We start from the raw sequence: 15446 nt of genomic DNA, 5'->3' as shown, positions 1-15446 counted from the left end.
TTTGTAAGCCTAGTACTTATTCTATCGGTTTCTTTTGCCGAACCGCTAAGTTACGGGGACGTAAACACACCAGCATCGGTTGCCAAGCGATGGTGGGGGGGACAAACACAGACACACAAACACACATACATATATATATATATATACATACATACACATATATACGACGGGCTTCTTTCAGTTTCCGTCTACCAAATCCACTCACAAGGCTTTGGTCAGCCTGAGGCTATAGTAGAAGACACTTGCTCAAGGTGCCACACAGTGGGACTGAACCCGGAACCATGTGGTTGGTAAGCAAGCTACTTACCACACAACCACTCCTGCGCCTAATGTTTATGTTTTGTACGTCTTTTTACAACAAAAAGAATTTCAAAAAAAAATTTCCGGTAATTTACGCACCCCATAAAGTTTATTTTTTTATTTTTGTGAAAAAAGTGCGTAAATTACATGGGGTTTTTACAGTATGTAAGGAGTGAGCTAGAGAGAGCCTTAATAACAGTAATAATAATTCTCCACTAGCTTAGACTGGTTTTGGCTTCCTTGAGAAACAGGGAATAATATGCCATATCCATTGAACCACCATTATTGATTACTCACCTCCTGAATTAATCTGCTGGTGAAGTCACTGAGAAATAGTCACTGATAGAGATATAAACAGATAGGCAGGAAACAAATAGATAGAGAAACAGCAAGGGAGTTATGCTAGGGCCAAAGCTGTCAAGAACAGGGTTATAGTGGGAAGGTAAAGTTAATATGACTGTGAGCCAGCTGGATGCTTTTTTTTAACATTTGTAAACTACAGTTTTAGAGTTTAAAAACATAATATAACATGATTAATTAGCTTGGCATTTATCTCATAAGATTCTGTAAGCAATTTAGGGGCGCACCTTTCTGATGGCTGTGAGCTTGCTAGATACTTCTGATGATATTTTTAAACTATGGTTTTACAATTATAGATTACATTATCCAGTTTGTCCTTCCTTTTTTAAAGGTAGAGGAGTAGTCTGAGAGAGACTTTCCTGCTATCTCTGCCAGGTTGAGCTCATTACATATTTACTTTTATGATGTGGACATAGCAGATTTCATAGATTTACTTCAGCCTTATCCTAAGCCAAAGTAAACTGTTGATGTTTGTGGGAGATTACCTTTATTGAGCAGACTGAGTATGAAGAAGAAGAAGGGGAGGGAGGAGAGGTTGGAGGGATGTCAGATTTTATTACAGCCTTTGTTCTTTGAAGCTTTGTTACAGCTTTTTCTATACTGGTTGTTGTTGTTGTTGATGAGATCTAGTTAGGACCTGATTACACCAACCTACGATGAAAGGAGTTCAATTCATAACTATCACATCCTTTTTTCAGGCATTGTCTATCTGAGACTACATTATCTAAAGCATTCTTATTTGAAGACAATAAGTTGTGACTTGAGGGGAATTTTGCTGCTATTTTTTTAGCATATCAAGTGACTATGTAGAGGCTTTATTATTAACTTGTTGTCTGCCATTTGTTGAGTATGTCTGTTATTGTGGTTTCTGTTGCAGGTGCTATTGCTGGGATTGCTGACCAACCAATTCAAGGTGTTTTGTCATCGCAGCTACTCAGCGACAATTCATTAGCAAGCGGATTTGTAACTGGAGTCGGTAAAGGGCTAGTTGGTGTTGTTACTAAACCAATTGGAGGTGCAGCAGAGTTCCTTTCACAGACTGGTCAAGGTAAGTGTCTTCTATTTCAAGCTTCAGTGGTTAACAATGGGTTAGGATATTTCGCTGTAAAACAAAGCATTTATTCCAAGGATGTGGAAATATCCAAATTATTTACTACTTCACCCATGCTAAGATGTATAAGTAAGTTTTAGTTTTCCTTCTTAAAGCATGCATGATACGGTTTTGAGGAGAATTGACTGCTATTTTTAGTAGGTCAAGTGACTATGTTGAGACTTACTTCTTTGATCAGGAAACAAATCAGAAACATAATATGCTGTTTAGCTTCTATTTTCTTAAAAATCAAATGTCAGAAAAGATTAGATCTACATGCGGAAAATTTGCCCTCTGGGTAGTTTTCTGCCAGTCATTATCTAAGGATGTCTGTGTGTGTGTGTGTTTGTGTGTATATGTGCGTGCATATGTTTGTATGTATGTATATATATATATATATATATTATTAGATAATAAAACAAATGGTTTATACCTGATTGCTTATGTATATTGTGTACCATAGAACATATTGATAAATTGTTTTGTCCAACACTGTTATGCCAATTGTAAACAATTCTTCTGTACAATACGTGTACAGATATAAAAAGTGGGTAACAGCTGTGTGTACATTGCATCTCTTTGTGGAGTCTTTATCAGCAGCTATGTGCTACCTTCAAATATCCACAAATACATTATGTATAAACCCACTAAAATTACAAGTAATCTGGATAAACCAATTTTACAAATTATATTTAATATTTCTTGGTAGCGAGATTGAACATTAAAGTACTGCCGTATTAAGTGTTTTGTTTCATTCCAATAATGTGTTATAGAACATATCTGTAAGTTTTTTTTTTTGTTTCAACATTTGTAAACAATTTGTCTGTACAATATGAGTACAAACAGAAAAAAGGGATAATAACTGTATGTTATGTACATTTTTGGAGTCTTTTTCAGCATCTGTATATCACCTACTCTTCTGTCCTTTTGTGTTCACACATGTAATGTACAGACTAATTGCTTTCAGATGTTGTAATCATAGCAGTAATTTAATGTTAAATTATGCTGTTATGAAAGTGTTAAGAATGCAAATTAGTCTATCCAGTTTATTTTAACTTGTAATATTACTGGGTTTATTAGGGATGTGTTTGTGAATATTTAAGGTGGTGCGAAACTGTCAACTAAGACTCCAAACATGAGTCAATATATACATCAACTTATTTCTCCTTTTTATGTCCATACACATATTTTAACAATAAATTGTTTACATGGAGCCTGGTGTTGCCATCCGGTTTCACCAGTCCTCAGTCAAATCGTCCAACCCATGCTAGCATGGAAAGCGGACGTTAAACGATGATGATGAATTGTTGCAATACTGTGTGTTGGTTAAAAATCCTACAGATATGATCTATAGTACATTATAACAAGAAAACAAAACTTGGTTAACACACCTATAATTTCATGCTTAAGGGTAATCAGTTTACCTGTGAGTGTCTCTCACCAGCAGTTTTCATATGTATGTATGCTTGGCTCTTCATCACTTTTTGCTGATCTATGCATGGAAGTCACAAATAAGTAGCTCTTGACATCATGAGTGGAAATTTCACTGGCTGTGTCTATCTGATACATACAGCTGTCTTTTTCATGATCAATTTGCATCTTCAATCATTGCATAAACTTGGATTATAGTGATCTTTGCCTGCCTTGAATGAAAACATGCCATGTAAATTGACTTGTTGACTGGCTTCCAATCATGAGTGCCCTGGAAGTCTTTTTACCAAATACTATACCAATTCCCCAAATGTACTTTTCCTTATGATCAGAATTTGTTACATTTCTGCCTTCCTTGTACATTTTCCCAATTCATTGAAGTCATTTGAAGCTAAGCTAGTTGGTGGCTGTGAAACTCTCCCAGCTTTTCTTCAATTTCCATGTTCTGGTGAAATGTCTAGTTTTGGCCTTCATTATGATTTAGCACTCAAAATCTGGCACATTGGGACTCCCATTTCCTTATAGTTTTCATTGGAATTCTTTGCAAGATGATCTTCATCACCTTCTCCTCTCTCATTTTGAGTGCCTTGAGAAAATTCACTTACTGTTTCATTTTTGAGATTTTATATAGCCTAGCTGCTAACCCTATGCCCAACCTGTCTTCTTTATGTACCAGATATCACTATGGAAGATCATCCAAGTTCATGATTCTCCCAACAATACCTTAGTTAAATAGTGACAGGAATTTAAATGAGTTTAAACTCTCCTCAGCTCTTAATACCTATATTTGTACCATTGATAAGTCAAAAATTGTTGAAACCAGTTTGGTATTTGAATAAATCTATTACAAAATTTTAAAAATGACTACACATTTTGAGGTTCAGGTGCATTTTCAAACCTCAAAACAAATTCTAACCAGTTGGAATTACCATGTTCAAGGAAAGGACCATGTGCGCATGCAAGAAATAACAGTAAACTATGAATGTCATTCTTAATTTTAATTTCAATTTTATTTTATTAATAGCTCTTTTCTCTTCTCACATATTTTATATTCATTTTTGATAGGGTTTTTCAAAAAAACCGAAACATGTAAATTAATTAAAACACCCAAAAAATGTTTTAAAAAAGCGGCATTTTCATTTTTATTCATTTTCAAGATATATATATATATATATATATATATATATATAGATATATGTATATAAATAAATGTAGGAACATACTTTAATCTCACATATTATTGCTTTGTGTATGATGAATTCTCTTTTTGTCCTAGGTATACTGCATGGTGTTGGCTTGACTCGAGTGCCAAAAGCCCGGTTAAAGCCATCTCTAGAACCTGTTCATCAAGGAAGGAATTCAAGTGTTAAATATCTCTTGTAAGTATCATCACATCAATTAGATCAACATTTAATTTATTTGTTAATGAGGTTTTAGTCCCAGAGTGAGTCTTTGTTAAACTTATCAATGATCAGAGGCATTCCAGCTGTGGCCTTACATCTTCTTTCTCACTTGTGGTGCCTCTACAACGACATTATTTAATATGTCCTCCTTTTTGTTTTGTTTTCTCTTTACTCTTTACTCTTTTACTTGTTTCAGTCTTTTGACTGTGGCCATGCTGGAGCACCGCCTTTAGTCGAGCAAATCGACTCCAGGACTTATTCTTTGGAAGCCTAGTACTTATTCTATCGGTCTCTTTTGCCGGACCGCTAAGTTACAGGGACATAAACACACCAGCATCGGTTGTCAAGCGATGTTGGGGGGGGACAAACAGACATACAAACACATACACACATACATATATATATACATATATATGACAGGCTTCTTTCAGTTTCCGTCTACCAAATCCACTCACAAGGCTTTGGTCGGCCCGAGGCTATAGTAGAAGACACTTGCCCAAGATGCCATGCAGTGGGACTGAACCCGGGACCATGTGGTTGGTAAGCAAGCTACTTACCGCACAGCCACTCCTTTTTTTTTTCAAAATGGTAGTATGTTATTTGAGGGAGATTTGGCTCAAAGTTTCATTTAGTTGTTGTGTAGCTCGCCATCAGCTCTGACTGAGCAGACCTATGATCATCAGTAAATTGATGGCTGTCTGAAAGAAAATCTTGGTAGATGAGAATTTTCAGTGGCTTGACAGTCCAGGAAGAATGGATGCTTAAGTGTTATAGTTAGTTCAGGGCTTGGGAGGAAAGATACACAATGTGTAATGAGAGGAGAGGGAACAACAACTGTGTTTTAACCCATTACCTCCCATAATTCTATTAACTGGAATTTTTTTTATGAAACTTTGATTTCTAGCATAAAACAGCCTTAGAAACATGCTGGAATGATCAAAATAACATTTTAAATAGAAATAAGCGAGATATTGGGTGAAAAATTAGCAAACCTCATTTGAATATCAGAGAAATATACCTAGTAGATTTAACAAAAAGGTTAGATATGTGTAAATATTGACAGATAATTATGAAATTTGTAATTTTTAAGTGATCTCATATGAGATCACTGGTAGGTAATGGGTTAAGTGGACTTGGGTTGATGTGGTATATAGATATCAAGCTCTAAAGAAGCAGTGACTGTTGTGGTAGCAGTAGAAGAGAAAGAATGAGGAGATAACACACTAGTATGCTAGAAATTATAGTATGTTGGTAAAGTGAGTCCTTGTCAATCAACCTGAGCATCTTCTTTTAGATGAAACATAGGCGTATGAGTGGCTGTGTGGTAAGTAGCTTGCTTACCAACCACAAGGTTCCAGGTTTAGTCCCACTGCGTGGCATCTTGGGCAAGTGTCTTCTACTCTAGCCTCGGGCTGACCAAGGCCTTGTGAGTGGATTTGGTAGACGGGAACTGAAAGAAGCCTGTCGTATATATATATATATATATATATATATGTGTGTGTATTTGTGTTTGTCCCCCCCCCCCCCCACAACATCGCTTGACAAGCAATGGTGGTGTGTTTACATCCTCGTAACTTAGCAGTTCAGCAAAAGGGTCTGATAGAATAAGTACTAGGCTTACAAATAATAAGTCCTGGGGTCGATTTGCTCGATTAAAGGTGGTGCTCCAGTATGACTACAGTTAAATGACTGAAACAAGTAAAAGAGTATAGGACACTTTTGTTTTTATAACAACATCCCTATTACAGATATGAAGACTATATTTCATTGTGGGTCTCATTTGAGCTTTGTAAAGAGCCAGCAAATAAACAGAGCTGAATTATTTTCTGGTCTGAAAGAGGAAAACCTTGTGTCTTAACCACACAACCATGAGATCTTCCTTTGTATAACATAGTTTGGTGTGAAGCAAGGGTGATTTGGCTACTATTTCTAGCTGGTCAAGAGACTTACTTCATAATGTAGTTGTTTAACTCTAATAGGATGAATGTTCACATCAGTTCGACCAGGATAACCTTGACATGCCACATTCAGTTTATTTTCATCATAAATTTTATATTCAATAGTTTTATTTTTATTGTAATCATTTCCACTGCATAATCATGTGCAATTTTGTGTATGCATGCATTGATCTGTTTCATTTTCGTATTTTGGCTAATGTATTAAAAATTACATAATATGTATACAGTGCCTGGTAGCAGTGTTTCTCTGGCTGTTGCAACCATGTTTAAAAATCTTGTGGTTTTGCTTATATAATTGCTTGCATGATTTTTTTTTAAACACTCCCAAGACACCTATTACTATGGGGAATGTTTCTGTTATCAAAACCTCATAATCTCATTATCTCTATTTGCAGGTTGTTATAGTTGGATAATTTCTTGATTTCATTCAGAGATAAATTGTTAACATTATTATTGGGTGAATTCACAGAGGTCCATCAGATAATATGCCTTGCAGTATTTGTTCTGGCTTCTTACATTTCTGAAATTCAAATCCCTTCATGATCAACCTTGCCTTTCATCCTTTGGAAGTTGATGAAATAAAGTACCAGTCTAATACTGGGTTGATAGTATTGACTAATTCCCATTCCTCCAAATTGCTAGCTTTGTACTTAACTTAGGAACCAATACTGTTATTATTATTATTATTGGGTGGCACATAAAATACACCATTTTGAGCGTGGCCGTTGCCAGTACCGTCTGACTGGCCTTCGTAGGATTTTCGAGCGAGATCGTTGCCAGTGCCCCTGGACTGGCTCTTGTGCGGGTGGCACATAAAATACACCATTTTGAGCATGGCCGTTGCCAGTACTGCCTGACTGGCCTTCGTGCGGGTGACACGTAAAAGCACCCACTACACTCTCTGAGTGGTTGGCGTTAGAAAGGGCATCCAGCTGTAGAAACTGCCAAATCAGATTGGAGCCTGGTGTTGCCATCCGGTTTCACCAGTCCTCAGTCAAATCGTCCAACACATGCTAGCATGGAAAGTGGACGTTAAACGATGATGATGATGATTATTATTATTTGAACAGTGAGCTGGATGATTCATTAGAGCAGACACCATGCCTTATCACATTTCTTTCATCCTTTTACATTCTGAGTTCAAATCCCACTGAGGTCAGTTTTACCTTTCATCCCTCCTGGGTCAATAAAATAGAGAACCACTCAAATACTCAGGTAGCTGATGTCAACTAATTCCTTCCTCACAAAAGTTGCTGGCTTTGCACCAAAATTTGAAACCACTATTGTTGTTATTTGTTGTTTAACAGCAACTTTGCGGGAGAATTTTACAAGGTGTGAGCTTTCTGTAATTAGTGGATTAAGGTAGCATTCTTCATTAAGATTTCGACGATTCTGTAGAGAATTTGTGCAGTTCCGAACAACTCTGTTTTTTGTTAATGCTTTATCTTCACATTTACCCCTATCTTTCCAATCCAGTTTGTAAGCTTCATACTTAAAAGTACCCAAGGCCCCAACAACATCAGATATAGCATTTGCCTTCTTCAGTGACCATACTTTTTATTTCCCACTTTCAATCATCGCATCCAGTCTGCTTCTCTTTCTCCCATATTATTGTTGTTGTTATTATTGTTGTAATTATATTTTATTAACCCTTTCATTTTCAGATTATCATATCAAATGTCAAACTCATTTATTCAAACAATTTGAATTAATCATATATTATCTCAACATCAAAATTTATGATAGATTAAAAATTATTTATTTTTAGAAGGTCATTGAAGGGTAGGTGTGAGAGACCAAATCTAGCCAGTGTGGGTAGAATATTTGGGCTGATTATGGTTGGTTGAAATGCTAAAGGATTGAGATAGCAAGCTGGCCAACCTGTTTGTGCTTTAGACAAACTGCTTAGCAGCATTTCTTCTGACTCTCTATGCTCTTGGTTCAAATTCCACTTTGCCTTTCATCCTTTTGGGGTTGATAAAGTACCAGTTGAGAAACAGGATTGAAGTATCAACTTATTTCCACCCCTCAAAATTGCTGGCATTGTGCCAGAATTCAAAACCATCATTATAATTGTTATTATTTCATCATCTGACACAAGATCCCTTCCTCCAATGTCCCCTCCCCTCTCAAAATTCCTTGTCTTACAAGTTACTTGGTGACCCTGCCAGAGCTGGTGCCACATAAAAAGCGTCCAGTCCACACTGTAATGTTATTGGCATTTAGAAAACCATACCAAAACTGACCTCTCCTGTGCTGGTGCCATGTAAAAAGCACTCAGTCCACGCTGCAAAGTAGTTGATGTTAGAAAGGGCAACTTGCCATAAAAACCCAGCTAAAACAGATACAAGAGCCTAGGGCAGTCTTCTACCTGGCCGACTCCCGTCAAACTATCTAACCCATGCCTGCATGGAATGTGAACATTAGACAATGATGATGATAATAATGATGTGAGTTTTTCTTTTCTAATTCCAATGGAGTTGAGAAAATAAAAGCAAGACATTAAGATCGTAGCTATTGGTTATATTCGTTTCCCAGAAATATGTAGCCCTGTGTCAAATTAAAGAATTCACTATCATAATATCATCAGGTTTTATCTTTGAGGAAGATTATTCTATTTGTCTACAGGAAGATCTGTTGCCTTAATTCTTTCATAATTAGTTACTTTTATCATTTTCTGCTGTTTTGTAATCATTTTTCTTAGGCTTGTTTATGTTTTTTTTTATTCTTCTTTTATTCCTGTTTCCTATTTTGGACAGCTTTTCATTATTTGTATTTTACAAGGTTTCTTTTTTTATTATTTTTATAGTCTGCTTGTTTATTCTTATGTTCTTCTATAAAATTCAACTATTTCATTCTGATGTTATATATATATACTTATACGTGTGTGTGTGTGTGTGTGTGTGTGTGTGTGTGTGTGTGTGTGTGTGTGTGTGTGTATATATATATATATATATATATATATATATATATATATATAGACACATTTCTGTTTTCAGTTTATGTTTGTATCTCCTTACATAAGCTAATTTGTTAGGTTTCAGATATCATGTAGATTATTCTTCTATCACGGATTATATGTATGTGTTGTGCTAGTGTTGCTTCTTTTCTCTGTTTTTCATTAAAGTAAAGCTGCAAATATTGCTCATAGTAGTATGCAAATGTATTGAGATCACCTACACTTGTTGCTGTGTTTGTCTTGTTGCTATGTTTGTTATTTAACCCTGGCTGAGCTCTGTGTCAGTAAGATTGTGATCAAAACATTCCAGCCATGACTATGCCTCTTATTTTCAGACATTGTATTTAGGACTAAACTGTCTAGTGTGTCCTTTTTTTTTTATATATAAAAATAATAAAGTTTCTTTGAGCAAGAATTGGTATCTATTTCTATCAGGTCAAGACAAATGAAATTTCATCATTTGCTCATCATCATCATTGTTGTCATTTTTATCATCATGACATGTTCACTTCCCATGCTGGTATGGATCATAAAGGTTATCATGACCCAATTCAGTTCTTATTTGAAATCACTGCTCTTCTAAACAGACTGGAGAACCCACTTCTTGCTCATGTATTTTGATTTTTGGTATAGTTTGTATGCCTGGTTTTCCCTTCTTGATACCATCCAGTTCAAAAGGTTGTATGTGGTACATTTTATAGCAGAGAAGCTGTCTTATCAAGGACAAGACCAAAAAGACTTTCTTAACCCTGTGGTGTTTTTGAGAAGTGAAATTGTGCATGAAAATAAGTAAAACAAATAATTTTTCTCCTCTTAGATATATCAGCTTAATTTGATCTGAAAACCACACTGTACATTATATAGTTCAATAAATTGCTACATGAAATACCAGGCCATAGTAAAACCATGTCACAGTTGTTCTTTAGTTTTTTGTTTTTGAAGCCATTATGGCTAAGACTACGTTAGTGGTGACTTTAAAATACATGCGTGGGATGGAACCAGTTCACTGTAGAGCTGTTCTAGTTCCTAGGAGACTGCTAGAAGTGATTGCTAACCCTGCACAAAATTTGGGTGCTTGTGAATTAGCTGATGCTGCCACTATTATAGCTTGAATATGTTGTTGTTATTGTTGTTGTGCTTGCCCAAATAGAAGTTCATTGTTGCAGTTCGAAGTGACTGAATAGATTTAACTTAAATTGATATTTGATCTGAAACTTCCAGGAAGAGCCAGGTCATGAGGACTGAGCCTCAGGAAAATTTTGTTGAACAATTATCTGTGTTCCATTCAGAATATCGTTCTTGTGTTGTAAATACTGCTTTATTCAAACTTAGCTTGAATAGGTGTTAAAAAAAAAAAAAAAGAAATCATTATTCTGTGTATGTGTGTGTGTGGTTTTTATTGTTTAGCTCTTGGTCAGTCGTATAGTCAAAAGCATTCCAACTGTTTATGTGTTTACTTCAGACATAGTATATCTAAGATTACATTTTGCAATGTGTCGTTTCTTTTTTAAGATAGTAGGATGTCGTTTGAGAGAGATTTGGCTGCTATTTCTAACACCTTGAATAACCACAATCTTTCATGACGGACTAGTTTTGGTGACTGTCTTTACTTGGCTTTCTAAGCACAACATTGACTGCATCTGTCTATTTTGTTGATGTTTAGCTTTTGGTCAACCCTGGGACACCTATGTTCAGAGGTGTCCCAACTATGACCATCCCATCTAAGACAACATTTCCAATATGTCCTGCTTTTCTAAGTTGGTATGGTAGGATTCGAGGTCAGTTTAAGTTGCTATTTCCACCAAGTCAAGTGATTACTTAGCAGCTCTCATTGACTTAACTGTGCATACCTTATCGAAAAAGTATTCTTGTATGACTGCTTCCTGGTCATGAAATGGTTAAGAAGTAAAATTTCTTACTCTGACAAAAATCCAAAAGAAGTAGAACCTTGCAACATACACCAAACATAAAAACTGACATGAGAAATATTGATTTATTTTTGACATGACATAAGGAAGTAGATTTTACAGGGGGAGAGGAGAAATAGGATGCTTCTGGCTTTCTCTAAACATTAATGGTGTAAGTGAAGTGATGTGGCTTCGGTCACAAATCAATTCCAGGTTGTGAGTTTGGCTTGCCAGATAGTTCTTTAGATGTCACTGCTGGGATATAATAAATATTAGTTCGTTTTGACGAGTTACCAGACTCCTCCATAGATTTATGAGAGAAAAAGTGGGACATATTGATGCTCATACCTTTTTTGAATGTCAGTAGAGCTCTAAGTGAAATATCTTCGGCTGGGAATTGAAACAGTTATGGTGTCAGTTTATCCAGAGTTTTTCTCTTGTGTTCTGTGCTGCTTACTACATACTGATATAACAGATTTTGAAAAAAAAAAAAAAAATGAAAAAAGTATTGTGATATTTATGGCTTCCTGCTGTCTGTGAATGATATAAGGAATTATATTTCTGAATTGCTTTTCTCTATTATTTCCTCAGCAAAACACTGCAGTCTGTGATGCCAGTAGCAACTCTATTGATGGCTGTTGATGTTGTACAGTTTGACTTTGCTGGATTAGGCTCTAAAGTTGTCCTTCTGCTGACCCCCGAACTGCTGTTTGTTTATGATTGTGAAGAAGACATGTCTCTTCAGACATTTGCCCTTGCTGAGATAGAGTGTCCTGCTGCCACCAACTTGCGTGGCAATAGTTCAGCAGCAGCTGGTGCTATTGCTGCTACTACTAGTATGGAAGACTTAGAGGAGGACTCTTGTGTCCTTTCCTTTGTATGGCAAGATCAGACAAAACAGATGAGCTTCAAGGTAACTCTTTACTCTCTCTTTTACTTGTTTCAGTCATTTGACTGTGGCCATGCTGGAGCACCACCTTTAGTCGAGTAAATCGACCCTAGTACTTATTCTATCGGTCTCTTTTGCCGAACCACTAATTTACGGGGACGTAAATACCAGCATCGGTTGTCAAGCGATGTTAGGGGGACAAACACAGATACACATATATACGACAGGCTTCTTTCAGTTTCCGTCTACCAAATCCACTCACAAGGCTTTGGTTGGCCCGAGGCTATAGTAGAAGACACTTGCCCAAGGTGCCACGCAGTGGGACTGAACCCGGAAGCAAGCTACTTACCACACAGCCACTCCTACGCCTAACTGTTTTATTGTTTTATAATATTGCATTCAAAAGCCTTTTCACACATATTGCATTTATATGTTGATTTGATATCAGCTTTGTATTCTCTTTATATAAGTCATAATTTTGACTCCCTTTTATTATGAAATGTTTAATTCTCTCTCTCTGTGTCCCTTTGTTTTCAGGATCAACACCCAAACAAAGACCGAGTGACAGCCTTCCTTGATAGCACACCAGGTTTCATTCCTTTGCCAGGACTTAGCAGTGACACTGTTGATAATGGAGCTGGTTGTAGTGTCGACAGTGGTGCTGGTGGTACTGTAGTATGTGATCATCAGTCTAGCAGCATTGCTTCAAGCCCAACACAATCAACAGCAGCTCCTTATTTTGAGTTTAGGGTTGAGCCACACTATAGAGAAACTTTTTTGACTTTATTTCAGATGGCAAAGAATAGGTTAGTTGGACGGGGTTTCCTCTTGTGATTTTCTCTGGAGAATGAGATGCAAAACACTTTATACAATATCAGAAGGACTGATAAATTTGATACTGCACAATATATATATATATTTACTGAATTGGATACATTTAACTCTCTGATGTTGGTATTGGTTTTAATGTGACTGCTTGTGACATAGGCAGATATAACACTCTCTACTTGAAAGGAAACGGTTTCTGTTGTTGTGTGTGTCTTCTATGATTGCTCTGTTCTTTCAGTGATTGGATACATCTCTATATCCACATGAAAATTAAATGCAGTATGTGTGGAAAATGGTCATCTTCTTTTGAACTTGATGGATGGAAAAAGATATTTAACATGGAGTGTGTTTCTGTCTTTCGTTATCTGTTGAGTACAGTCAACAAACCGTGTTTGTATGTATGTGTGTACACATGCACATGTATCTATATACACACACTTCCCTTGTGGGATTATCTTATTTCTTTGGTCATAACCATAGTAACCATGGTTACTAGTATTATTATTTGAATTATTTGTTGATGTTGTTACTGCTTGAGTGACATCAGATCCTATCCTATCAACAAGTGTTGTATAAATGTTTATAACAACTGTTATGTTAGTAGTTGACAGATGTTAAAGTCGGTTGGACTGACAACTGCTGTACTAACCAAACATTGATTGTTACATTTATATTTACTATTTTTTTGTTTTAATTTCAATATTGTTATCAACTGTTTATCTAGTTTATCCAGAAATGATTAAACATCTGTAAGAGATGCTCTTTCTCATCGTGTCACACCTACTTTGACCAGTTGTAGTGAAATCTGCTACGGGTTATCAGCATTTGTTTGTCACAAGTGATAAACATCTATAACAGTTGCTTATTGTTTATGGTGTCACTCAAATACTATCAACCAACAAGCAGATCTTTCACAGTTGCTCACTGCCTGTGTCACACTAGTTGTAACCATCAACCTCCAGAAACGTCCATTGTGGTTGCTGAAATTTCTGCAACAGAACCAACTGAGACAGTGAAGTACTAGAATAAATACCTTCTTTAGATCCAACCCTCCAGTTTGTTAGCAGCTCGTGGGTTCAAATCTTATTATGTCTCTGTAGGATCACTAAAATAAGTACCAATAAAATTACAAGTGTCTTGGTTGTAATCATTCTTCTACAAAAATTGTATCTCAGTTCGACAGCTATAACAAGGCTTTATTTAACACATATGTCACATCTATTGCAATTATAAAAATGTCAAAAGCTGTGGCATGTTTTGTAGAAAATAATCCTTCTGCTATATTTCTCTCCTGTTAACAACTGCCATGTTGACTGTTTTGTTGTATTCACTGCAGTATGAATAATCCTTGATGTGGTTGATACTATTTTTTTTTTGTGCATTTACTGCCATCTACAAAGAGTAACAACACTTGAGTGTACTTTAGTTTTACAACAACAGTGACACCTGTAACTCACCTTATTCATTCGTGCTCTTCCCTCCAACCCCTATCCAGATTCTTACTGACCAGGATTTATGGTGGTGGGTGGCTCAAGTTTTCCTAAACTTTTTTTTTATCTAAATATTTTTATTTAATAAAACATAAACATTTAAAATAGTCATGTGGAAAGGATGTATCATAATTTAAAACAAAAATTTTATGATGAATCTGAGTATTAAAAAGTTATTAACACATTCATTATTTTTTCTTCTTACATATCACATCTGGTCAATTTTTACTAGTCCTGATCCTTAAACATAAATTTGCTCCCTCCACTTCAAGTCCAGTTTGCTCATCAGCATTGTATAGATAATCTTCTAATATCAAGAATAAAATTACAGCTAATTTCCTTACACTCACAATAATGTTTCTTTTTCTCTTTTGTGTTGGTATTATTATCATTGTTGTTTTTTTCCAACCAAATAGTCATACTCAGAGTAGGACATATAAATGTATGTGATCTGGTGTTGGCCTGCTTGGTAATGTCACTCAAAGGCCTCAGGTCACTAGACACAGATGTAGTCACCATTAGAAAGACTAGGATTTCTGGGAAGTGTGCACCACATCTTATAGTTAACATGAACTGAGTGACAATGATGGTAATGTTATTTCAAAAGGGCGTGTGCCTCAAACTACAGCCAATCTTCCTGAGTTCATCTAATAAGATTGTGGTGCTGGATGTGAACAACAGCAAAGACAGTGCCTTTAGACTAGCTGCTGTCAGTGCTCTGACAGTGGCAGGACAGCTAGGTTTCAAGTGCCTCAGACCATTCTTTCAAGCATCCTACTCTCTAATTGTAGTTGATGACTAGGAAGGTATTTTAGATGCATATTTAAATAA

At 36.1% G+C, this 15446-nt stretch overlaps 1 protein-coding gene across 2 annotated transcripts in view; it reads left to right on the top strand.

Moving 5' to 3' along the window:
- LOC106884505 (intermembrane lipid transfer protein VPS13B) overlaps positions 1-14967 on the top strand; it is a 127202-nt gene extending 112235 nt beyond the window's left edge. For both annotated transcript variants that reach the window (XM_089350673.1, XM_089350674.1), the window contains exons 49-52: positions 1538-1708; positions 4458-4560; positions 12000-12321; positions 12835-14967. In XM_089350673.1, the coding sequence (XP_089206799.1) occupies positions 1538-1708; positions 4458-4560; positions 12000-12321; positions 12835-13131 (893 nt within the window). In that variant the 3' untranslated portion in view covers positions 13132-14967. The remainder of the gene's footprint in view (positions 1-1537; positions 1709-4457; positions 4561-11999; positions 12322-12834) is intronic.
- The last annotated feature ends 479 nt before the right edge of the window (positions 14968-15446 follow it).

This window comes from Octopus bimaculoides, chromosome 4, assembly GCF_046866305.1.
Source record: "Octopus bimaculoides isolate indiv1 chromosome 4, ASM4686630v1, whole genome shotgun sequence".
Classification (NCBI taxonomy): domain Eukaryota; kingdom Metazoa; phylum Mollusca; class Cephalopoda; order Octopoda; family Octopodidae; genus Octopus; species Octopus bimaculoides.
This window is presented reverse-complemented; position numbering and strand designations above follow the sequence as displayed.